Below are 25651 nucleotides of genomic sequence, written 5' to 3' on the forward strand. Positions count from 1 at the left end.
TGTGGTGTTTGAATTATAAAACTTACAGTACTTGTTTATAATTATGTTAATTGGTATAAACTCATTCAGACGTTTATGTCTTCCTCCAAGCTTTATGAGACATCTTAATTTCTGAGAGTTTAGGATATTCTAGGAAGCACCATTTATTCATCAGCATCTGTTTATTGGGTGCCAAGCTCTGGAGATTGGCTGAGTAGACTACAAAAGTGGATCAGATAGAAATCCTGTCCCTAAGTAGCCACTGTCTAGTAACTGCCTTGAGACATAAACAAACTGAGAAATTCTGTAAGAGAGGATCAGAGACAGAGGAAAATATGATCTATTTCAATCCTTATTTCTTTAAAAAATAAGATTGCTAATTCATTCCATATTTAAGCTATAGTAAATACATCATTTTTCCAAATAATAAAGTTTTATTTATAAATATAAAAATTAATTTAGCTTAAAGGTTTGACCTGGATTTTTTTATTTTTAATGAGATTATACTGTATGATTATTAAATTTAAAAACATAGTTATAATATTACCTTAGATAATTTGAAACAAGTCTGTAGTTTTCAATTTTATGGGAAAGCCAACCTTGCTTTTATAGATACTATTGAGAATTTTATCACCTTAGGAAGTGGGAGGTCTAGAATTATACAATTCCTTCCTTGAAATTTCTTTCCAATCTTTCATTGTATATTAAGTAATCAACTCACAGAGTTTGTGTCTGCTTTGGTTATATTTAGAAATGTGTACTGGACAGAGGATATGCATTTTAAGAAAATGATTTATGAGAACTTGATGGCCATTAAGCCATCGTGTGTTTCCATATTACGTATCCTTTAAAGTCAACAGAAATGTTTAAAAATAAATAATATGAGAGGGTTACCATGGGAAAGAAATGAATTAAGTTTTGCTTGTTTTAGAGTTTGGGGATTGGCCAAGTGGCCATGTTATAGCCAATCTTGAGAGACAGTAAAGCAAGTAGTGTGTGGGAACCACCATGCACCGTCAATATTCAGGTGGGGAACCATCACTCCTTCCTTATTTCCTACTTCTCCCTTTGGGAATGGGGATGTCTGTCCTCTGCCTGTCCCACTATTATATTTTGGAAGGCCATAACTTATCTGGTTTCACAGTTTCACAACTGGAGAGGAATTTTGCCTCAGGATGCATTGTGCTTTGAGTCTCACCCACATCTGATTTAGATAATATTTAGATAAGACTCTGGACTTGAGACTTTGGAGTTGACACTGGAATGACTTAAGACATTAGGACTTTGGGGATAGAATGAATATATTTTGCATGTAAGAAGAACATGAATTTTGGGGTACCAAGGGTAGAATATTATGGACTGAATCTTTGTATTCCTCTAAAACTTATATGTTGAAACTTTGATACCCAATGTGATGGTATTTGGAGATGGGGACGTTGGGAAATAATTAGAGCTAGAGGAGGCCATGAGGTGGGACCATCATGATGAGATTGAGTGTCCTTTCTTATAAGAGGAGACACCAGAAAACTTGCTCTTTCCATGCTCATGCAAAAAAGAGGTCATGTGAGCACACAGTGAGCACACAGTGAAAAGACATCCTCTGTAGCCCAAGGTGAGAGCTTTCATCAGAAACCCACCATGCTGTCACCTTGATCTTAGACTTCTAGCTCCAGAACTGTGAGGAAATAAATTTTTGCTCTTTAAGCCACCCACCCAGTCTATAGTAGACTAATACAAATCTCACGTATAAATGCAAAGCTATTAAATAAAATGTTAGCAAACAAATCCATAAACACCTAAAATTATATTGCATTTTAACAAAATAGGCCTTATTGTGGAAATGCAAGGATGGCTTAATATTAGACATGTTATTTGTATGTCTCGTCATCTAATTAATAAAGTAGATTTCTTTTATTGATCATCTCAATTGCTGAAGCAAAAGCATTGGTTAAAATTTGACACTAAACAGGGAAGAAAATGTCCTTAATCCAATAATGAGTATCTCTCAAAAATCCGGGTGCTTTGACATTATTTATAATTCCAGAAAAATGGAAATATCTAAATGTCCATTAGGAGGGAAGTGTTAAAAAAAAAATGGGATAGCCAAGCAATAGTGTATGATACATCTGGGAAGATAATGAGGTAGATCTCTACACACTGGTAGATTTCTACTACAGGGTGCAAAACAGTGTATAAAATAAGCCACCTTTTGTGTGATAAATTAGGAAGGGGAAATTTATTTATTTACTTATTTTAAAATATAAATGGAGGGTACACCAAAAACTAATAAAAATGTCTTTTTTTTTTGCTGAAGAAGGACAGGAAGGAAGTGACAGGATTCAAATAAGACATCTTCAGATGAATCTCTCTTGTAGTTTTGATTAAGAATCAGGTAAATAACTCAATAAACAATTATTCCAGGAAAAAATTTTCAGTAAAAATTGAAAACAAGGCAATGAATTATCCTAACTGTACGTCAAGTTAGTGACTCAACCATCCAAAATAAAAGAATTATCTCCACTGAACTTAGAATATTTTTATTATACCTCCCTAGTAGATGTACTCTAAGCACCAAAAGAATTGCCAAGGAAGTTTAAACTCAACAAGTAGTCTTTCCTTCCTCCCAGCTTTATTGAGGAAAAATTGACAAACATTTGCATATATTAAAGTATAAAATGTGATGATTTGCTATACATGTGCATTTTGACGGGATTGCCAAGATCAAGATAATTAACACATCCATCACTTCATGTAGTTAACTCTGTGTGTGTGTGGTGAGAACACTTTTATTCTCAGCAAATTTCTAGTCTATCTTATGTGGTATCTTATTAAAAAAAAAATAATTGCCAAGACCAATGTCAGGAAGCTTTTCCCCTGTTTTTTGTTAGAAATTTTATGGTTTTAAGTGTTATTTTTAAACATTTACTCCATTTCAAATTTCCATTAGGCAGGCTTATTAATATATTGAGGTTGTTATTTTGAAACTGTTGTTTGCACATAATAGGGGAAAAGCAATAAGTATTTATATTCATGTCAGGAGCCACATTTTCAAAAAAAGAGGAAAGAGGTACAGATACAAAAACAAATTAAATCATCTTAATTTTGAATTGAAATCATCAGTGTTTACACTGTGTAAACACAGTATCTTTTCCTCCTTTAAAAATACATACTAGTTTTCTCTGTTCACCAAAAAGCCTGAAAGGAGTGACTGCTCAGGGACAATGAACACATCTGGTGCCGAGTTCCTGCCAAAGTTCTTGAAGAATTCTTTCTTCTAGTCAGCTTATTAACTTAAACTGTTTGTGCTGATGTCCATCATTCTGAGGTCATAGTGAAATATGGTTGTCCTTTTCATATGCAGACTCATTTATTCCTTCTTTTCAGGAAAAACTTTTCTTCATAACATTTTCAGGACTTTTTTCTTCCACTTCTCAGTTCTTGGATTCAGAAGGACATTTATTTTCTTTAGTTGACTTGCAATTTTCATATATATGCATCTTCTTAAATGTACTCATAGTGGTTATCCTAAGCCTCTTCAATTTCTAATTATTACTTGTAAAGATGTTAAGGTTGAATTACTATTTTTAGTGCTATAGTCTCAATTTTCTTTTATTACAGTTTTTGTCTATTGTCTTTGAGCTGCGTGGGTTTTTTGTTTTTTGTTTGTTTTTTGGTAATACATGTATTTTATGCATGTATGTATGTATGTATGCACATATTTATTTATTTATTTTTAAGTTTTATTTCAATTCCAATTAGTTAACATACAGTGTTATATTAGTTTCAGGTATACAATATAGTGATTCAACACTTCTATATATCACCCCGTAGTCATCACAACAAGTGCCCTCCTTAATTCTATAGTAATAAATAAATAATGTAACTGTTGGTACTCAACTCCTAAAATTTTAAGGCAATTTAAAGAAGCCCTTAAACAAAGAAGACTCTTACACTACATTTCAATATTATGAAGGATTTCAAGTATATATATTTTAATAATTACCATTAGTTCTTGCATCCTGCTTCTTCCTTCTGGGTTAAATTCTCTTCTTTTTTCTTTTTTTTTAAAATTTTTTAATTTTTTATAAATATATATTTTTATCCCCAGGGGTACAGGTCTGTGAATCGCCAGGTTTACACACTTCACGGCACTCACCATAGCACATACCCTCCCCAATGTCCATAACCCCACCCCCCTTCTCCCAACCCCCCTCCCCCCAGCAACCCTCAGTTTGTTTTGTGAGATTAAGAGTCACTTATGGTTTGTCTCCCTCCCAATCCCATCTTGTTTCATTTATTCTTCTCCTACCCACTTAAGCCCCCATGTTGCATCACCACTTCCTCATATCAGGGAGATCATATTATAGTTGTCTTTCTCCACTTGACCTATTTCGCTGAGCATGATACGCTCTAGTTCCATCCATGTTGTTGCAAATGGCAAGATTTCATTTCTTTTGATGGCTGCATAGTATTCCATTGTGTATATATACCACATCTTCTTGATCCATTCATCTGTTGATGGACATCTAGGTTCTTTCCATAGTTTGGCTATTGTGGACATTGCTGCTATAAACATTTGGGTGCACGTGTCCCTCTGGATCACTACGTTTGTATCTTTAGGGTAAATACCCAGTAGTGCAATTGCTGGGTCATAGGGCAGTTCTATTTTCAACATTTTGAGGAACCTCCACGCTGTTTTCCAGAGTGGTTGCACCAGCTTGCATTCCCACCAACAGTGTGGGAAATTGCATTCCCCTTTCTCCGCATCCTTGCCAGCATCTGTCATTTCCTGACCTGTTGATTTTAGCCATTCTGACTGGTGTGAGGTGATATCTCCTTGTATTTTGATTTGTATTTCCCTGATGCCGAGTGATATGGAGCACTTTTTCATGTGTCTGTTGGCCATCTGGATGTCTTCTTTGCAGAAACGTCTGTTCATGTCCTCTGCCCATTTCTTGATTGGATTATTTGTTCTTTGGGTGTTGAGTTTGCTAAGTATTTTATAGATTTTGGACACTAGCCCTTTATCTGATATGTCGTTTGCAAATATCTTCTCCCAGTTGTCTTTTGATTTTGTTAACTGTTTCCTTTGCTGTGCAAAAGCTTTTGATCTTGATGAAATCCCAATAGTTCATTTTTGCCCTTGCTTCCCTTGCCTTTGGCGATGTTCCTAGGAAGATGTTGCTGCGGCTGAGGTCAAAGAGGTTGCTGCCTGTGTTCTCCTCAAGGATTTTGATGGATTACTTTCTCACATTGAGGTCCTTCATCCATTTTGAGTCTATTTTTGTGTGTGGTTTAAGGAAATGGTCCAATTTCATTTTTCTGCATGTGGCTGTCCAATTTTCCCAACACCATTTATTGAAGAGGCTGTCTTTTTTCCACTGGACATTCTTTCCTGCTTTGTCAAAGATTAGTTGACCATAGAGTTGAGGGTCTATTTCTGGGCTCTCTATTCTGTTCCATTGATCTATGTGTCTGTTTTTGTGCCAGTACCATGCTGTCTTGATGATGACAGCTTTGTAATAGAGCTTGAAGTCTGGAATTGTGATGCCACCAACTTTGGCTTTCTTTTTCAATATTCCTTTGGCTATTCAAGGTCTTTTCTGGTTCCATATAAATTTTAGGATTATTTGTTTCATTTCTTTGAAAAAGATGGATGGTACTTTGATAGGAATTGCATTAAATGTGTAGATTGCTTTAGGTAGCATAGACATTTTCTCAATATTTACTCTTCCAATCCAGGAGCATGGAACATTTTTCCATTTCTTTGTGTCTTCCTCAATTTCTTTCATGAGTACTTTATAGTTTTCTGAGTATAGATTCTGTGCCTCTTTGGTTAGGTTTATTCCTAGGTATCTTATGGTTTGGGGTGCAATTGTAAATGGGATTGACTCCTTAATTTCTCTTTCTTCTGTCTTGTTGTTGGTGTAGAGAAATGCAACTGATTTCTGTGCATTGATTTTATAGCCTGACACTTTACTGAATTCCTGTACAAGTTCTAGCAGTTTTGGAGTGGAGTCTTTTGGGTTTTCCACATATAGTATCATATCATCTGCAAAGAGTGATAGTTTGACTTCTTCTTTGCTGATTTGGATGCCTTTAATTTCCTTTTGTTGTCTGATTGCTGAGGCTAGGACTTCTAGTACTATGTTGAATGGCAGTGGTGATAATGGACATCCCTGCCGTGTTCCTGACCTTAGCGGAAAAGCTTTCAGTTTTTCTCCATTGAGAATGATATTTGCGGTGGGTTTTTCATAGATGGTTTTGATGACATTGAGGTATGTGCCCTCTATCCCTACACTTTGAAGGGTTTTGATCAGGAAGGGATGCTGTACTTTGTCAAATGCTTTTTCAGCATCTATTGAGAGTATCATATGGTTCTTGTTCTTTCTTTTATTGATGTGTTGTATCACATTGACTGATTTGTGGATGTTGAACCAACCTTGCAGCCCTGGAATAAATCCCACTTGGTCGTGATGAATAATCCTTTTAATGTACTGTTGAATCCTATTGGCTAGTATTTTGGTGAGAATTTTCGCATCTGTGTTCATCAAGGATATTGGTCTATAGCTCTCTTTTTTGATGGGATCCTTGTCTGGTTTTAGGATCAAGGTGATGTTGGCCTCATAAAATGAGTTTGGAAGTTTTCCTTCCATTTCTATTTTTTGGAACAGTTTCAGGAGAATAGGAATTAGTTCTTCTTTAAATGTTTGGTAGAATTCCCCCAGGAAGCCGTCTGGCCCTGGGCTTTTGTTTGTTTGGAGATTTTTAATGACTGTTTCAATCTCCTTACTGGTTATGGGTCTGTTCAGGCTTTCTATTTCTTCCTGGTTCAGTTGCGGTAGTTTATATGTTTCTAGGAATGCATCCATTTCTTCCAAATTGTCAAATTTGTTGGCATAGAGTTGCTCATAGTATGTTCTTATAATAGTTTGTTTTTCTTTGGTGTTAGTTGTGATCTCTCCTCTTTCATTCATGATTTTATTTATTTGGGTCTCTTTTCTTTTTGATAAGTCTGGCCAGGGGTTTATTAATTCTTTCAAAGAACCAGCTCCTAGTTTTGTTGATTTGTTCTATTGTTTTTTTGGTTTCTATTTCATTGATTTCTGCTCTGATCTTTATGATTTCTCTTCTCCTGCTGGGCTTAGGGTTTCTTTCTTGTTCTTTCTCCAGCTCCTTTAGTTATAGGGTTAGGTTGTGTACCTGAGACCTTTCTTGTTTCTTGAGAAAGGCTTGTATCGCTATATATTTTCCTCTCAGGTCTGCCTTTGCTGGCAGGAGGAGTCAAGATGGCAGAGAAGTAGCAGGCTGAGACTACTTCAGCTAGCAGGAGATCAGCTAGATAGCTTATCTAAAGAGTGCAAACACCTGCAAATCCATCGGCAGATTGAAGAGAAGAAGAACAGCAATTCTAGAAACAGAAAAACAACCACTTTCTGAAAGGTAGGACCGGTGGAGAAGTGAATCCAAAGCGACAGGAAGATAGACCCCGGGGGGAGGGGCCGGCTCCCGGCAAGAGGCAGAGCAACGGAGCACAAATTCGGGACTTTTAAAAGTCTGTTCCGCTGAGGGACATTGCTCCAGAGGCTAAACCGGGGCGAAGCCCACGCGGGTTCAGTGTGGCCTCAGGTCCCGCAGGGTCACAGAAGGATCGGGGGTGTCTGAGTATCGCAGAGCTTGCGGGTATTGGAGCAAGAAAGCCGGCTGCAGAGACAGAGTCGACAGTATGCTCGCAGCTCGGGGTTACCTTGAACCGGTCGCAGGCTCGGTGAGCTCGGAGCTCGGCTGGAGGTCAGGCAGACGGGAGTTACTGGGTGCTGTTCTCTGAGGGCGCACTGAGGAGTGGGGCCCTGGGCTCTCGGCTCCTCCAGGCCGGAGACCAGGAGGCCGCCATTTGTATTCCCATCCTCCAGAACTCTACGGAAAGCGCTCAGGGAACAAAAGTTCCTGAAAGCAAACCCAAGAGGATTACTCAGCCCGGCCCCTGGTAAGGGCGATGCAATTCCGCCTGGGGCAAAGACACTTGAGAATCACTACCCCAGGCCCCTCCCCCAGAAGATCAACAAGAAATCCAGCCAAGACCAAGTTCACCTACCAAGGAGTGCAGTTTCAATACCAAGGAGAGCAGCAGAATTCCAGAGGAGGAGAAAGCAAAGCACGGACCTCATGGCTTTCTCCCTGTGATTTCTTAGTCTTGCAGTTAAATTCTCTTCTTAATTGAATTACTCCTTGGGAGTTCTCCCAGTGGATACTGTTTCAGTTTTGATTTGTTTTAAAATATTTTCATTTTCCCCCTCAATATGGCATGATTGTTTAGCTAGACTGACATGTTTCTTTTCTCTCATCAATTTAAGAATTTTATTTTACATTTATCTGGATTCTTCAATGTGATCAGAAATCTTATGCCCATTTAAACTTTGGAATTTTGTCTTTGGATACTTTAAAAAGCTTTTCTTACTTTTTCTGGTTTTACTACAATGGAAATGGTGTGGATTTATTTTTATGTCTCTTGTCTAGAAGATGTGCTTCTTGAATCTGATGATTCAGATTGAGGATTCAGATTCAACTTGGGAGAGTTCTCAGCTGTTAATCCTATGAATATAATTTCTCTCCTGATGTTTCTAGTCTCTCTGGAACTCAAAATTACTCTTAGGTTGGACATTCTCATCCATTCTCTGCTAATCTCTGTGCTGAATTCTGATGTATTTTTTAGATTTGTCTTCTAGTTGTTTAGTTCTCTCTTCAGCAGTATCTAATCATCTATTTTATTCACTGAGTTTTAAAGTTTAGTGTCGATATATATTTTTTATTTCTAGAGCTTCTGTTTGGTTTCTTTTCAAATCTTCCAGTTTTTTAATTTATAGTATGTCATTCAAATGACTAGATTTTTGTCTTTAGTTGTTTCATTCATACTTGTTTAGTAGCCTCTAGACAACCTTCAGTTGTCTGAAGTTTTCAGACTTTTAATACTGCTGTTTGTTATGACTAATGATTTATTATTCTTTCTCTTAATGGATTGGGTTCCTGTTTATTTTTTGAGTTTAGATTATACACTTCCTTGGATTCAGAGCATGTCACTCTAGGACAATTCTGTGTTTGGTTTGACCAGGCACCCCAAGGTATCTCTGTCTGGGGGACAATTTTTATGTTAATATTTGGCTTGTGTGATTCTTAGATCGCATGTGTAATTATAAATTCAAGCCCTTGGGAGGGCTAGAGCTCTGGTACAAGGTGCCAAGGAAAGTTTTTGTTTGTTTGTTTGTTTGTTTGTTTTTCAAATCAGAATCTAGGAAGAGTCAGATAAGCGTCCTCTTCATTTGCCTGAGCTAGTTGGGTCCCTGTCTTTTGTGGGGGTCTTGTTTCCTACTTGGGTTTCTTGTGGACTCAAGTCTTTATTTCCTTATTGAGAAGATAACTTCCTCCAAGACAAGGCCATTACAGTATCAGCTCATGGATATTCATTCATATGCTATTCATTCCTGTGATGTCATCTCATGTACTCACTGGTCTTATTTTCAGTTTGCTGTTGCATTTCTGGACTCTTCAGGTTTCCTTTTATTTTATGGATAGTTCAGCTGTTCATGTAGAAGAAGTTTATTTTACAAAATATTTCTGAAGGTTTATCATGGGTGGGCTCTCAGTTTATTTATTTTGTAATATTTTGGAATTCATTCTTTAAATAAATCATTTTACACAGAAATTTTACTATTTCTGTACAATGAAACTCAATGTGCCCTCTCCCAGCTTATCAATATTTTATCCATTTTGTCAGGATCCTTTTTAAAGCATTTTTTTCCTAGGGCCTCTTGTAGTAGAGTTTAAACTTGCTCCTGTAATTGAACAAAGGAATTTTGATATTAGCTAGTTTTTAATTAAAATACTCTTTCATAGTTTTAAGAAATCACCCAGAGAAAGCAAAGGCTTTATACAACAATATGTTAACCCTATATTAAATATTTAGTTCATTATTATTAAAATTCATATTCCAACATTTTTCAATTACAGGAAAAATTACAGTGTCTCTAGAAACAAAATTGAATTGACATTCCCCTCTTGGGTTTTTTGTGTTGGGTAACTCCATGGTTCCACTGCACCATTCCGATCTACGCCTAGTTTTGCTTTATATATGCCCTTTTGAATCTGTGCCAGTCTCACTAATTTCAACTCTGCTTCTTTGCTATTTCAAATGTATTCATGCATTTACATGTTTAAGCTTCCTGTGTTTCTCTATATTAGCTTTATTACCCCAGAGCCCTCTACTCCAGTTACTTCTTTCCATTTTCACGATATCATGAGAGAGGCAAAAAGTAGGGCGGTTTCAGCATTTACATTTTTTCCAAGGCCAGCTTTTACACAGAGTCCTTTTTTTTGGTTGTCTGACAAGTAGATTGACATTATCTACCAGAGTTGGTATTGAGTAGAAGTATTCTAAAATTTCCTGTTAATATCTTCTAGATAAAGAAGAAACACTTTTCTTGATGTTCAACAAATGTCTTCAGTTACAGTTTGACCAAATTTGTTAAATCTATCCAGAGTAGAGATACAGTATAGCCATTAATATTTTCTTAGGAAACTCCCTATATATCAAGAATTCAAAATGACTGACTCAGGATGGTTCGCCTTATTATGTGTGCTATAATTTAGAAGCAGGTATAAATCAGGAAACATTTCAGCAGAATAGTTGGAAAACTAGAATCAGACCATGTTTTGTCTCCTAAGCTAAACTTGGGACGAAAGTGTCTACTTACAAGGTGAGGTCATGGCCTCCTAACCAATCCTGTGTGGGTATCTTCCCTGTAGAGATGTGGGACTCTCCAAGCTGGAGCTGAAATGCAGTTTGTAGATGGATCTGGTTTCCCAAGAAGAGACACGACTTTTATATGACATTTGAATGGGTGGACAAAGCCAGAGATGCTTGTGTATTTGGATATCTCTATCTCAGACACCTTAAAATCTTATAAAAAGACAGAAGTTCTCCAAATCGGAGCTCCCAACAGCTCTTAAACTGATCACCTTTAGTTCTTTCCTAATATTAGAGAGAAATCCTGGGACTGTTGCTCAAAAAACCCTATATGGAAAGTTATAGAGTTATCTGGAGAGAGGATTCCTTTTTTAATCATTTGCTGGCTACATAACCATGCCTATCTGTAGAGCTCCACAGAGTTCTAAGCATAGGACTCCACATGTTGTCTAATGCTTTGCTGTCACTTTGTTGAAATTATTAATGATAATATAAATAAATATTTATAAATATTATAAATAATATATAAATAATATATATTATATATAAATAATATAAAATAGTTTTTTAACAAGGGGCTCTATATTTGGGTGTCCCAAATTATGTTCTCCATTCTTTTCCTGGGTTTTACTGAGAGAGGACCAACTTCAGTCTCTTATTTGCCCTTGAATACAGTACAGTGCCAAGCAATGTCATGAAGTAATTGTCATTGGCCTCATCAGGACTCATGCCTGGAGCTAGGGATAGGGAGAGGCCTCTGAAACTTCAAGGCTGCTATTCTGTTTAGGGATGGGGGAGCTGATACTGAGCATAAAACTAAGAAGAACTTAACAATTTTTAAAAGTTTTTATTTATTTATTTGAGTGAGACAGAGAGACAGAGAGAACATGAGCAGGGGCAGAGGGAGAGGGAGAAGCAGACTCCCTGCTGAGCAGGAAGCCCAATGCAGGGCTCAATCGCAGGGCCCCAACATCGTGACCTGAGCTGAAGGTAGACGCTTAACCAACTGAGCCACACAGGCACCCCAAGATGTAGTTCTTTAAAACTTAATGAAAAATGACTGACAAATGAAGATGTGACAGCTAAAATGTTACAACTTACTTTGTTCTATGGATTGCGAATGATTAATTTACAATAAAATATTGACCCCTCACTGTGTTACAGTGTTGCCATAGTAGATATTTGTTGGATGAATAAATAACAACAGGTGGTGTGCTCTTAGCTACCATTCAAATATCTTAGAATCAAGTAGTATGAATGTGTGTGTATGAATGATATGAGAGAATGACCCAGTAATAGGCATATGTAGATATCAAAACTTAAAATTTGGCGAAGACTTTCCCAAGAGACTTGAGTTGTATTGAAAATGTTAAGTCTGGAATATGTGTAATTGTACAGAAAATATTAAACCCCAGTCCTCATGGATCTTCTGGTAGGATTAGCTAGGTCTTACTTAACTTTGATAATTTATACAGTGTTGTACTAACTAGGCACTCATATTTTTTGCCTGTGCATAAACTGGCAAGACCTTGGGTTACCTGTGTCCTTGAATATGTCTGTAAAGGCTTTTTTACAAATACCACAATTGACTCATGTGTTTTACTTTGTCTCATTGATTTTCTCTTATGAGAAATAAAATAGTTTCCATGTTTGTATTCAAAGATGTTTACAGAGTTACTTAAGAAGAACAGATCCTCACAGAGATTCCCTGTCTTTAACTTTGTGTTCCTTCTTATCTTTCTGGAACCTTCTTATGGATCTCCCTAAGTGCACAAAGTCCTTTCAAATTGGTTTGTCCCAGAAATCATTGGGACAAAATGTAACTTTCCGTGTAAGTTATCTAGAATAGAGAATGGCTTTCATTATTCCATTCTGCTGATGTAGTTCTGACCTGTGCTGACTTTCAGGTACAGCCAGAAATAGATAAGATACCAAGCATTCCCAATCCAAATGGACTCACAGTAAGGACAGTAAGCTAATTTTAATAGCAGATTCACTGTTTTCTTTGAGAAAGTTTAATTTTTGCCAATCTTGGAGAAGCAGCTCTATTGCTAAATCCAAGGAGATTTGTCAAAATATTCTACAATGAATGAAGTAAAATTTACAGTGTTTCAAATGGGACAGTATCTTTGGCAGAATCATACACAGGAAGGGAATAGGTTATGGGATCAGAAAGACCTGGTTTCAATTTCAACTCTACAGCTTAACATTGTAACCTCAAATACTTTCTCATCCTCACTGAATCTGTCTTATCATCTAGAAAAGGGGAATAAAAAATCATTCTCATAGGATTGTAGGAAGGTTAAAGAAAGTGCTGTGTATAACGTACCTAGGAAACATCTGGCCTAGAAGGTACTCAAAGATCTTTTATCTATTTTCTTATTTTAATTGTTTTAAGATAAAAAAAAATAAGTGGAAATGAAGTTTAAAATACATTTTATATTAAGAGACAACTTGAATAGAAACATAATTTATTTAGGCTTTTGTTATAAACTTATCTCACCCTATCTTCTCTGAAATATCTATTTTTCTTGCTGATGATATCAACGCTGTTGATATGGAGGATAGGGAGGGCAGCCCCTCCTCATTTACTTTCAACAGCTGCACTATAGTCCAGAGGGGAGTCCAAGATAGGAATGAGTCTGATGGAAGGAATAGGGTAGGATGACTCAGTAAGCCATGGTAAGTTCTAGGGAACAGATAGTTAAAAACAATAGTTGCAATAATAGCCATTAACCTTAGTGCCTTTGAGTCTCAGATATGCTGGCTTATTCATATCTATGTCTATCTTGTTGAATAAGAAAACTTAGTGGAAGACTCTGTTCCATGTAATCTTCCCATTCATGCCATGAGTAACTATTGAGTGTCTACTATTTGGTATCCTAGTGATGTTATTTCTAGTGACATAGATGAATACTGGAAGTAAGTAAATAAATAAGAAATAAGTAAATAAATAAACAAACAGATGGAAGACAAGATTGTATGAGGCAGTCCTGACACTATAATGAAAATAAAACAGGATTATTGAGGGATGTAGGAGCACGATGAATGGTATACTTATGGGAATGGGAACTTCCGCGGTCCCGTGAGACAGAAATATCTTTTTTTCTTCTGTGCAGCGCACATTGCCATGAGCATAGACTAGCACGCCAAATATGAGTTACCTTACTATCTTGTGTTTTTCAAATGATTTATCAGTATTCAGTGGTTTCTTTGGCTACTGAATGGGGGTAGGGGTGAATTAGCCTTTTGGTCATCTCATCACTTCAAATATAGTTTATCCTCAAGTATATAAACTCCAAAGCTGTGAACCTTACAGAAAATCATGTAATATGAAATAAATGATAGCCTGTGGTCACTATACAAGGGTGTGTTATCTATGGATATAAATTCATACCTTGTGACATATCATTACATTATTTTCAATAATCATAATCTTTTCCTTTCATGGGCCGTTAGGAATGATCTTCTTTAAGATCTGTTTTAACATAATACCCCCTTTTGTGTTAGCCTAGGGTGGCTCTAAATAGAAGTTACTCAGAACACATAGGTTTGAAGATCTGGATTTTTCCGTAGAAAGGCTCTGCATAGCTGGACAGATGTCTTAGACTTTCTAAAATTGAGTTGCCTCATGTATAATATAGAGGCAGTATCACTTTAGCAGGTTGTGAAAACGAGATAATTGCAAATAAGAGCCTCTGAGTACCTGTTTTGGTATCTGGCACAGGCTGGTTTTCAATAAATGCTTTCCTGAGATTGAATTTTCCAGAGATGATTTCATATTTCTGATGGAGTAAAACTCTTACTCTCAGCTCTTTTAAGTAAGCATCCCTTCTTGTAGCACAATACATACAATTAGTCATTTTGAAGTTTGCTGTCTGCCTGTGCTCCTCTCCCACACTTTTAATGAGTTTTAACCTCCCTCCCTGAATGACTTGACTGTCATATTCATGAAACTTGTACAGAACCCCCCACCTTAGCTTTCACGTGAGACTGAATTCATGTGTCTCTGTGTCTATTTAGGTTTGGTCTGAGTATTTTCATTGGGATTTTCTTCCTCTCCAATTCCTTTTTTTGCCATTTTGTATCTTGAGGAGTATCTTGAGGAGGTCCAAAAAGGACTTGTGCCCTTAAATTCTTTACTGAGTCTATCCTAGGGTCCAGCATGCAGAGAAATTCCACATGTCATTGGTTGCCTTTGAAAGTGGAAAGTGTTTTGAGCTGCCCCACTGAGCTCAGCACACTTTGGCTTAGATAATAAAAACAATGGCAAAATGTGTCTTTTCACAAAGTATGAGACTGAGCTAATGGCTACAATCTGGTCATTTGGGGGAAAGACTTCCTACAGAGTTTGGGCAGTTTTCAGAGAGGTTTGAAAACAGAGAAGTGAGATTAGGAAGTGCACGTAGGAGACCAGGGAAGGAAGTGAGAGGATCAGAAGTAGTCTGAGGTGACCTCTGTGAAGAAAGCAGAAGAGGAGGCTGGGAATCCTCTGATAGGTTATATTACAGATCAAAGGGTTAGTTTGGCTATTTTATCAGAGATGCAGCCTTATTTTTTTAACACTGTTTTTATTAAAATGAAATCAGCCTCAGGTTTGGAGAGGTTTTTCTTTTTATTTCTTTTGGAATTATATAGTTATCAGAGGAGATGTTTCCTTTCTTATTGGGCTCCTCTCCCTTCTTGCTTTTCTCCCCCCTTTCAACACAATTAGAATTAATACTTTTACTGCCTTTCCAAAACCTAAAGATTGTGTTCAAATAGTAGCTTACTTAAAAAATAACCAAAGTTTGTCTCCCTCCCAATCCCATCTTGTTTCATTTATTCTTCTCCTACCATAAGTGACTCTTAATCTCACAAAACAAACTGAGGGTTGCTGGGGGGAGGGGGGTTGGGAGAAGGGGGGTGGGGTTATGGACATTGGGGAGGGTATGTGCTATGGTGAGTGCTGTGAAGTGTGTAAACCTGGCGATTCACAGACCTGTACCCCTGGGGATAAAAATATATTATATGTTTATAAAAAATTAAAAAAATAATAAATAAATAACCAAAGTTTTAATTATCTCCTTTTTAAAAAAATATTTTATTTATTTATCTGAGAGGGAGAGAGAGAGTAGGAAAGAGAGAGACAGCATGAGTAGGGGGAGGGGCAGAGGGAGGATCAGGACTCCCTGCTGAGCAGCCCCACCCCCAATGTGGGGTTCAGTCCTGGGACTCCAGGATCATGACTTCAGCTGAAGGTAGATGCTTAACTGACTGAGCCATCCAGGTGCTCCTATCTCCTTCTTAAAGCAAAAGTAATAAATCTTTATACAAACCAGCAAGAGAATACAGAATTAAGGAAATAAAAATAGAATAGCCTCCTAAATCCCACTACCTGCACTCATATTACTATTTTGATTTATATGACAACCACCATTCAAATGTAGGGAATGAAGGAAAAAGAGAGGCTGCGGAGGTAGTAGTGCCTGGGAGAAGAGTCAACTATGAAACAGAATGAAATTGGAGGTTCTCTGATCCTGGAGGCCTGAAAAAAAGATAACAGAGGAGTAGGGGACCATATTTCTTTTTTTTTTTTCCTTTTTTCAATTTATTTATTTTCAGAAAAACTTTATTCATTATTTTTTCACCATACCCAGTGCTCCATGCAAGCCGTGCCCTCTATAATACCCACCACCTGGTACCCCAACCTCCCACCCCCCCCGCCACTTCAAACCCCTCAGATTGTTTTTCAGAGTCCATAGTCTCTCATGGTTCACCTCCCCTTCCAATTTACCCAAATTCCCTTCTCCTCTCTAACGCCCCTTGTCCTCCATGCTATTTGTTATGCTCCACAAATAAGTGAAACCATATGATAATTGACTCTCTCTGCTTGACTTATTTCACTCAGCATAATCTCTTCCAGTCCCGTCCATGTTGCTACAAAAGTTGGGTATTCATCCTTTCTGATGGAGGCATAATACTCCATAGTGTATATGGACCACATCTTCCTTATCCGTTCATCCGTTGAAGGGCATCTTGGTTCTTTCCACAGTTTGGCGACCATGATCATTGCTGCTATAAACATTGGGGTACAGATGGCCTTTCTTTTCACGACATCTGTGTCTTTGGGGTAAATACCCAGGAGTGCAATGGCAGGGTCATAGGGAAGCTCTATTTTTAATTTCTTGAGGAATCTCCACACTGTTCTCCAAAGTGGCTGCACCAACTCGCATTCCCACCAACAGTGTAAGAGGGTTCCCCTTTCTCCACATCCTCTCCAACACACGTTATTTCCTGTCTTGCTAATTTTGGCTATTCTAACTGGTGTAAGGTGGTATCTCAATGCAACCCATGGAATGGGAGAAGATATTTGCAAATGACAGTACAGACAAAAGGTTGATATCCAGGATCTATAAAGAACTCAAACTCAACACACACAAAACAGATAATCACATCAAAAAATGGGCAGAAGATATGAACAGACACTTCTCCAATGAAGACATACAAATGGCTATCAGACATTCAGAATGGATGGAGAGATAAAGAGCTTCCTGTAGATACCGGAAGAATATGTGACCACTAAGCCGCAAGAAGGAAATATTAAGCTAGAAATATTAAGGGGGGTTCTATAAAAGGAAAAAGACCCCATGAGTGTTATAGAACAGAAATTTATAGAGACAATCTATAGAAAGAAAAGACCTAAATTAATAAAATTATGAATGAAAGGGGAGAGATCTTGACTAACACCAAGGAAACAAACAATTATCAGAAATTATTATCAACAACTATATGCCAATAAATTAAGCAATCTGGAAGAAATGGATGCATTCCTAGAAACCTATAAGCCACCAAGAGTGAAACAGGAAGAACTTGACAACCTGAATAGACCAATAACCAGTAATGAGATTGAAGCAGTGAGCAAAAACCTCCCCAAAAAACAAGAGTCTGGGACCTGATAGATTCCTTGGGGAACTCTACCAAATGTTCAAAGAAGAAATAATACTTATTCTCCTGAAGCCATTTCAAAAAATAGAAACAGAAGGAAAACTTCCAGACTCATTCTATGAGGCCAACATTACCTTGATCCCAAAACCAGGCAAAGATCCCACCAAAAAGGAGAATTTCAGACCAATATCTCTGATGAATATGGATGCCAAAATTCTCAACAAGATCCTATCTAATAGGATCCAACAGTACATTAAAAGATGGTCCACCATGAGCAGGTGGGAGTTATCCCTGGGATGCAAGAGTGGTTCAACATTTGCAAATCAATCAATGTGATAGAACACATAGAGAAGAGACAAGAACCACATGGTCCTCTCATTTGATGCAGAAAAAGCATTTAACAGAATACAGCATCCTTTCCTGATTAAAACTTTACAGAGTACAGGGATGGAGGGAACATTCCTCAATTTCATAAAATCCAGCTATGAAAAACCTACAGCAAATATCATTCCCAATGGGGAAAAGCCGAGAGCATTTTCCTTAAGATCGGAAATATCACAAGGATGCCCACTCTCACCATTACTGTTCAAAATAGTACTAGAATTCCTAGCAACAGCAATCAGACAACGAAAAGAAATAAAAGGTATTCAAACTGGCAAAGAAAAAGTCACTCTCTTTGCAGATGACATGAAACTTTATGTGGAAAACCCAAAAGTCTCCACTCCCAAATTACTAAAAACTAATATAGCAATTTGTTAATGTGGCAGGATACAAAATCAATGACCAGAATTCAGTTGCTTTCTTATACACTAGTAGTTTAACTCTAGAAAGAGAAATTAGAGAATCTATTTGCAACAGCAACAAAAACAGTAAGATGCCTGGGAATAAGCTTAATGAAATAGGTAAAGGATCTATACTCTAGGAACTACAGAACACTCATAACAGAAATTGAAGAAGACACAAAAAGGTGGAAAAGCATTCCATGGTCATGGATCGGAAGAATAAACATTGTTAAAATGTCTATGCTGCCTAGAGCAATCTATATTTTCAATACCATCCTGATCAAAATATCAACAGCATTTTTCAAAGTGCTGGAATAAACAATCCTAAAATTTGTATGGAACCAGAAAGACCTCAAATCACCAAGGAAGAGTTGAAAAGAAAAAGCTGGGGGTATCACGTTGCCTGATTTCAAACTCTATTACAAAGCTTTGATCACCAAGACAGCATAGTATTGGCACAAAAACAGACACATAGACCAATAGAACAGAATAGAGAGCCCAGATATAGACCCTCAGCCCTATGGTCAGATAACCTTCAACAAAGCAGGAAATAATATCCAGTGGAAAAAAGATAGTCTCTTCAATAAATAGTGCTGGGAAAATTGGACAACTATATACAGAAGAATGAAACATGACCATTCTCTTATACCATACACAAAGATAAACTCTAAATGGATGAAAGACTTCAGTGTGAGACAGGAATCCATCAAAATCCTAAAGGAGAATTTAGTAACCTCTTTGACATCAGCCACAGCAACATCTTTGAAGACACGTTTCCAAAGGTAAGGGAAACAAAAGTGAAAATGAACTTTTGGGACTTCATCAAGATCAAAAGCTTCTGCAGAACAAAAGAAACAGTCAACAAAACAAAGAGGCAACCCAAAATTCCCAAAGAGGAATGGAAGAAGACATTTACAAATGACATGACAGACAAAGGGCTGATATCCAAGATCTATAAAGAACTTCTCAAACTCAACCCCCCAAAACAAGTAAGTCAATAAATGGGCAGAAGACACGAACAGACACTTCTCAAAATAAGACATACAAATGGTTAACACTCACATGGAAAAATGTTCATCATTGTTAGCCATCATGGAAATTCAAATCAAAACTACATTGAAATACCACCTTATACCAGTTAGAATGACAAAAATTGACAAGACAGTAAACAACAAGTATTGGAGAGGATGTGGAGAAAGGGGAACCCTCTTAACATTGTTGGTGGGAATGCAAGTTGGTACAGCCACTTTGTAAAACAGTGTGGCGATGCCTCAGTAAATTAAAAATAGAGCTACCCTATGACCCAGCAATTGCACTACAGGGTATTTATCCCAAAGATACAGATGTAGTGGAAAGAAGGGGCACATGCACTCCAATGTTCACAGCAGCAATGTCTACAATATCCAAACTGTGGAAAGAACTGAGATGCCCTTCAACAGATAAATGGATAAAGAAGATGTGGTCCAGATATACAATGGAATATTACTCAGCCATCAGAAAGGGTGAATACCCAACTTTTGCATCAACATGAATGGGACTGGAGGAGATTATGCTGAATGAAATAAATCAAGCAGAGAAAGTCAATTATCATATGGTTTCACTTGCTTGTGGAGCATAAGGAATAGCATGGAGGACATTAGGAGAAGGAAGGGAAAAATGAAGGGGGAGAGATGGGGGGGTGATGAACCATGAGAGACTATGGACTCCAGGAAACCAGCTGAGGGTTTTAGAGAGGAGTGGGGTGAGGGCTGTGTTAGCCTGGTGATGGGCATTAAGGAGGGCACGTATTGCATGGAGCACTGGGTATTATATGCAATCAATGAATCATGGAACACTACCTCAAAAACTAATGATATACTATATGGTAACTAACATAACATAATAATGAAAAAAAAATCTTTTTTCCCCTAAAAAAAATGAAAAGAAATTGGAGGCTCTGACTGACCCTGAACTGTTGGCATGGACAAAATTGGAAACCTTTGTATAATCATGTGTTTGTTTTTTTTTCCAGGTGTCTCATTTCTCCATTTTTTTTATATATATATTTTTACATTTTTTAATTTTTTATAAACATATATTTTTATCCCCAGGGGTACAGGTCTGTGAATAATCATGTGTTTTTAAAAACAGAATCCTGGTATACAAATTGTTTTGTGACTTGCTATTTTTATTTTTTACAAGCACCATTCTCTGTGACTGAATTATCTCCTAAAACCTCTCTCATACAGCTAAGTATTCTGTTGTTCTAAGTATTCAAAGTATTTGAAACCAATTCCTATCAGTGAATGTTTAGGTGATTTGTATCTTTTCAAAACCATAAACTGTGTGGAGATGATGATCCCTGTAAATAAATCCATATTCACAATCATGATTATTTATTTTCTTAGGATATTTTTAGAAATTTTACAGTGCAAAAGGATATGCATTTGAAGCATATATATATATATATATATATATATATAACATTGCCCTGCCTAGATATATATATAGAGAAAGAGAGAGAGAGATATATCTCTCTATATATATTTATTTATTTATTACTTTTATTACCTTTTATTTTAGGCAGGGCAATGTTATATAGATAGATAGATCGATCAATCGATCAATCATTGTTTTGCCTAGCTGCGATCCAAAATAGTATTTGCTAACTTATGTGTCCATCAGCCAAGTATGAGAGTGTATTTTTCTCTATATTTGCTCAGGACACAGATATTATTCCTTTGTGAGTATTAGTAGCTTTATTTCATTGTCATAAGCACAGACACACACACACACTTATTTGTACATCTGTGTGTATCAGATTTTATATCTATAAGCACTCTTACAGAATACTTTATCTTATGAACATGTCAGTCTGTTATATTGAATGAGTCTGTAAACATATCATTCTGATGTATCTGCTTCTAACTGAAATTATCTTGACTTCCCAGGTGCCTGTGTGAACATCACCCACAGCCAGTGTCAGATGCTGCCCTACCAAACCACGCTAACACCCTTCTTCTCGATTGTCAAAAACATGGAAGTGGAGAAGTTCCTCAAGTTCTTCATGTACCTCCATCGCCTCAGCTGCTATCAACATATCATGCTTTTTGGCTGTAGCCTTGCCTTCCCCGAGTGTGTTGGTGATGGTGATGACAGGTATTTTGGAATCAAAATCATGCCATGATAGGAGTCAGTTGTTGCAGAGGTGTCTGAGAGGAATGAAATCATCCCGGGCTACCACTGTTTATTTTTGTTCAAGGAGAAAATATCCCATACCAGTCATAGCCAGTTGTAATTCTTTCAAACTGGAATTTTTTGATGAAGACCTGGAATGCTTTTATTTCTGGGGAGAAATTATTCTGGATGTGAGATGGAGGCAATCAGTGGGGTAGCTGCTGCAGTGAGGGTCTGGCAGAAGACAGCACACTCAAAGGGGTGACGGAAAAGAGTTTATTTAAGAGAAGATTTATAGAGGTATGGACAAGTTAAGAGACCAAATCAATGATGGGAGGCACCAGAGTCTCATGAAGGGATGCATTTCCACCACACAAGACCTGGAGGGGGAAAAGGGCAGACAGCCAGGTGGCAAGAGGTGTAGCTATGGGTAAGGGGTCTTCCAACCAGCCAAGTCCTGTAAGCCTAGGCCGAGGAGCCCATCCACTGCGAGCCAACATGTAAGCACTGCAGGAGAGAGAAGACATAAATCCTCTGACCTCACTCTACTCCTGCCCTCCCAACTGCAAGGGCTTCCCACCATCTGATTTTACCAACAGCCATTGGGCAAGGGTGTGTTATTGATGGGAACACAACAGGTGAGATCAGAAATCTCATCCAAATATTACTGGGTCCAAAATCCCAAATCTCATCCTCTGAAACAGGTATAGGTGGGATGCTGGGTGGTTCTTATGGTCAACACTGGAACTCAGAACAGGGTGAGGAGGGGGAGGGGTAGATGCAGAGGGACAAACAGAGAAGGTCTAGTATAATATCAAATACAATTAAAAAGGATTTTCTTAGTTTGGGTGGGGAAAGGAACTTGTGAGTGAGTGTGCTTATGGATGTGTCTTATAAGCTCTTTTGTTTTTGGAGATAAAATTGATGTACAGCGTTTTAAATCAGTTTCAGGTGCACCACATAATAATTCAATATTTTGATATATTTCCAAATGATCATCACAATAAGTTTAATTAACATCCATCACCACACATAGCTGTAAGTTTTCTTTTTCTTGTAATAAGAACTTTTAAAATCAACTCTCTTAGCAACTTCTGAATATATAATATAGTCACCATATTGTATATTACATCTCCAAGAGAACTGGAAGTTTGACTTTTTGACCATCTCACCTTATTGAAATAACATAATTTCAATATTATATTATTATACTGAAATAATAATTTTCAATAAGAGTAAATCAATGAAAAGTATGTTATAGAATTTTTAAGTTTACTAAGTATACATTTAAAAAACTTCGGGGTGCCTGGGTGGCTCAGTGGGTTAAGCCGCTGCCTTCGGCTCAGGTCATGATCTCAGGGTCCTGGGATTGAGCCCTGCATTGGGCTCTCTGCTCCGTGGGGAGCCTGCTTCCCCCTCTCTCTCTGCCTGCCTCTCTGCCTACTTGTGATCTCTCTCTTTCTCTCAAATAAATTAATACATTTAAAAAATCTTTTAAAAACTTCTTTAAAATGTGTGTTAAGTACATAAGCACATAAAACATCAATTATTTTCTGAATTAAAATGTTAGGGAATTTTCAGAATAAGGATGTTGGAATGAAATTCGTTTTCAAGTGCAAGTAGTTTCCATTTTTATTTTAATTAGTATATAAAATATGTTTTGAACAGGAAAAAGGCATTTATTGTTTTCACTAGGGAAAGCCTGCATTTCCGCAGAAGAAAATCTGTGTAAAATAGAAACAGTAGATTGTTTGTTAGAGAAGTAAGTAAAGAACTATGAGCAGATACTGCTTTGAGGAAAACATTTCACTAGAAAGAATCATATGCAAAGCATGCTTTCATGGTAACAAGAGATGAACAGTGGCAGTAAGACATGATGGTTATAATATTTTTCTAGAGCTGCTGCAACCAATTACTATAAGCTGAGTGACTTAGACATTTGTTCTCTCATAGTTCTAGAAACTAGAGGTCTAAAATCTGAGAGGGCTGTGCTCCCTCAGGGGGTTTTGAGGGTGTAGAAGTCATTTTCTCCCTTCGCCAGCTTCTGGTGGTTTCAGGCTTTCCTTGACCTTTGGTCACCCGACGCTCTTCCTTCATCTTCACATAACCTTCTCTGTGTGTCTCCTTCGCTTGTGAGGACACTTGTCATTGGTCTAGGTAGCCCAAGATGATCTGATCATCTGAATGCTGATCTCAGGGCTCTTAACTTAATTATGCCCACAACAACCTTTTTTTCCAAATAAGGTAATATTCACAGGTTCCAGCAATCAGGACGCAGACATATCATTTTGGGGTCCCTCCATTCAACACGCAGCAGTGGTTGAGAAAGCAGGCTATGGAGCCATGTGTCCCAGCCTTCTCCCTTGTAAAATGGAGATTTTACAAGCCAAGTTCATGTGAGGATCAAATGACAGAGGGTACCTGGCTTTTATGAAGAGCTCAAGCAATGTTAGCAATGGCTGTCAAATCGTAGGTTGAGGAGAGGTAGTACAACTGAAATAAAGATCATAAATAGTATTCCTAACATACGCTAAATATTGAAAGGCTGCAAAAAAAAATGCAGAATACCATATGGATTAAAAGAAAATTAGGTCGAATACTCAAGGCCATTTGAGTTGGATTCTTGTTCCACTTCTCCTTAATTTCAAACATTTTCACTTAATTCTCTTTTCTTGAATTTCTCTATGGAGTCATATGGGTCCATAAATGAAACAATGAAAGAAATCTTCTTGAAGACCCTGAATTCATTTTGGTCATCGTTCTTCTTCTTCTTCTTCTTCTTTTTTTTAATATTTTGTTTATTTATTTGACAGACAGAGATCACAAGTAGGCAGAGAGGCAGGCAGAGAGAGAGGGAAGCAGGCTCCCCACTGAGCAGGAAGCCTAATGTGAGGCTCGGTCCCAAGATCCTGAGACCATGACCAGAGCTGAAGAGCAGAGGCTTAACCCACTGAGCCACTCGGGCGCCCCTGGTCATCCTTCTTAATATAACTCAACCTTCACTCTCACTTAAATCAGTTGTGAAATTCTAGTTAAGCTCCTCCTAGTCTTCAGGGCACTTTTAGGTAAAATTTGTTTTTCTCCCAACCTACTTCATCCTGAAAAAATGGTCTCATGGAAATGTTTTCCATTTCCTGTTATAATGATGATTTATAGTCACTTTTTAGATATACATTGGGGACTTACCCTATTTTTTATTGTTACATTTATTATTATATTTAATTTTATAATTATGCTTCCAGACCAGTGCTCCATGCTGTCATTTAGTGTGTACATGGAAACCAGAAGCTAAATTTAGTAAACAAAGTAGGATCATAAAGATAAAGTGTATTGTAGAAAATAGTTCAAATACAGTTTTCTTATATTTCACTATTTTCGATCATCCATTATACTAATTTTCTCTAACTATTCAAATAATGGAAAATTGCTTATATTCCATCCTAAACGAAGTAGCTACTTAGTAATATTTAAACCTCAGTTTAAAAAGATCTAGTGGGGGCACCTGGGTGGCTCAGTGGATTAAGCGTCTGCTTTTGGCTCCCATTCATGATCCCAGGGTCCTGGGATAGAACCTGACATCAGGCTCCCTTCCTCAGTGAGGAGCCTGTTTCTCCCTCCCCCTCTGCCTGCTGCTCCCCTTACTTGTGCTCTCTCTCTCTGCCACATAAATAAATAAATAAGTAAACAAACAAATAAATCCTTTAAAATAAATAAATAAATAATTAATTAAAAGATCTAGTGGGATATAGAAATAGCATAGTTTTTTACCTGCCCATTTGAGACCTCAAATGCTCATTAACTACATTTTATAACAATAAACTTTAACCGTTTTGTTAGATGAGAGTTGCTGTTAATAAGTATGTGTATCAGGGTGCCTGGGAGGCTCAGGCCTCTGCCTTTGGGCTGGGTTGTGATCCCAAGGTCCTGAGATCAAGCCCCACATCGGGCTCTCTCAGCCTGCCCCCCCCGCCCCCAACCCTGCCTGCCTCTCTGCCTACTTGTGAGCTCTCTCTGTCAAATAAATAAATAAAATCTTTTAAAAAAATAAGTGTGTGTATCATAGACT

General features: G+C 37.4%; 1 protein-coding gene across 1 annotated transcript in view; it reads left to right on the forward strand.

Moving 5' to 3' along the window:
• The window catches only part of CORIN (corin, serine peptidase), a 263664-nt gene that overhangs the window by 59699 nt on the left and 178314 nt on the right, over nucleotides 1–25651 (forward strand). Inside the window, exon 5 of the mRNA XM_044224366.1 lies at nucleotides 21360–21567. Within this exon, the coding sequence (XP_044080301.1) occupies nucleotides 21360–21567 (208 nt within the window). The remainder of the gene's footprint in view (nucleotides 1–21359; nucleotides 21568–25651) is intronic.

Source organism: Neovison vison, chromosome 11, assembly GCF_020171115.1.
Source record: "Neovison vison isolate M4711 chromosome 11, ASM_NN_V1, whole genome shotgun sequence".
Taxonomy (NCBI): domain Eukaryota; kingdom Metazoa; phylum Chordata; class Mammalia; order Carnivora; family Mustelidae; genus Neogale; species Neogale vison.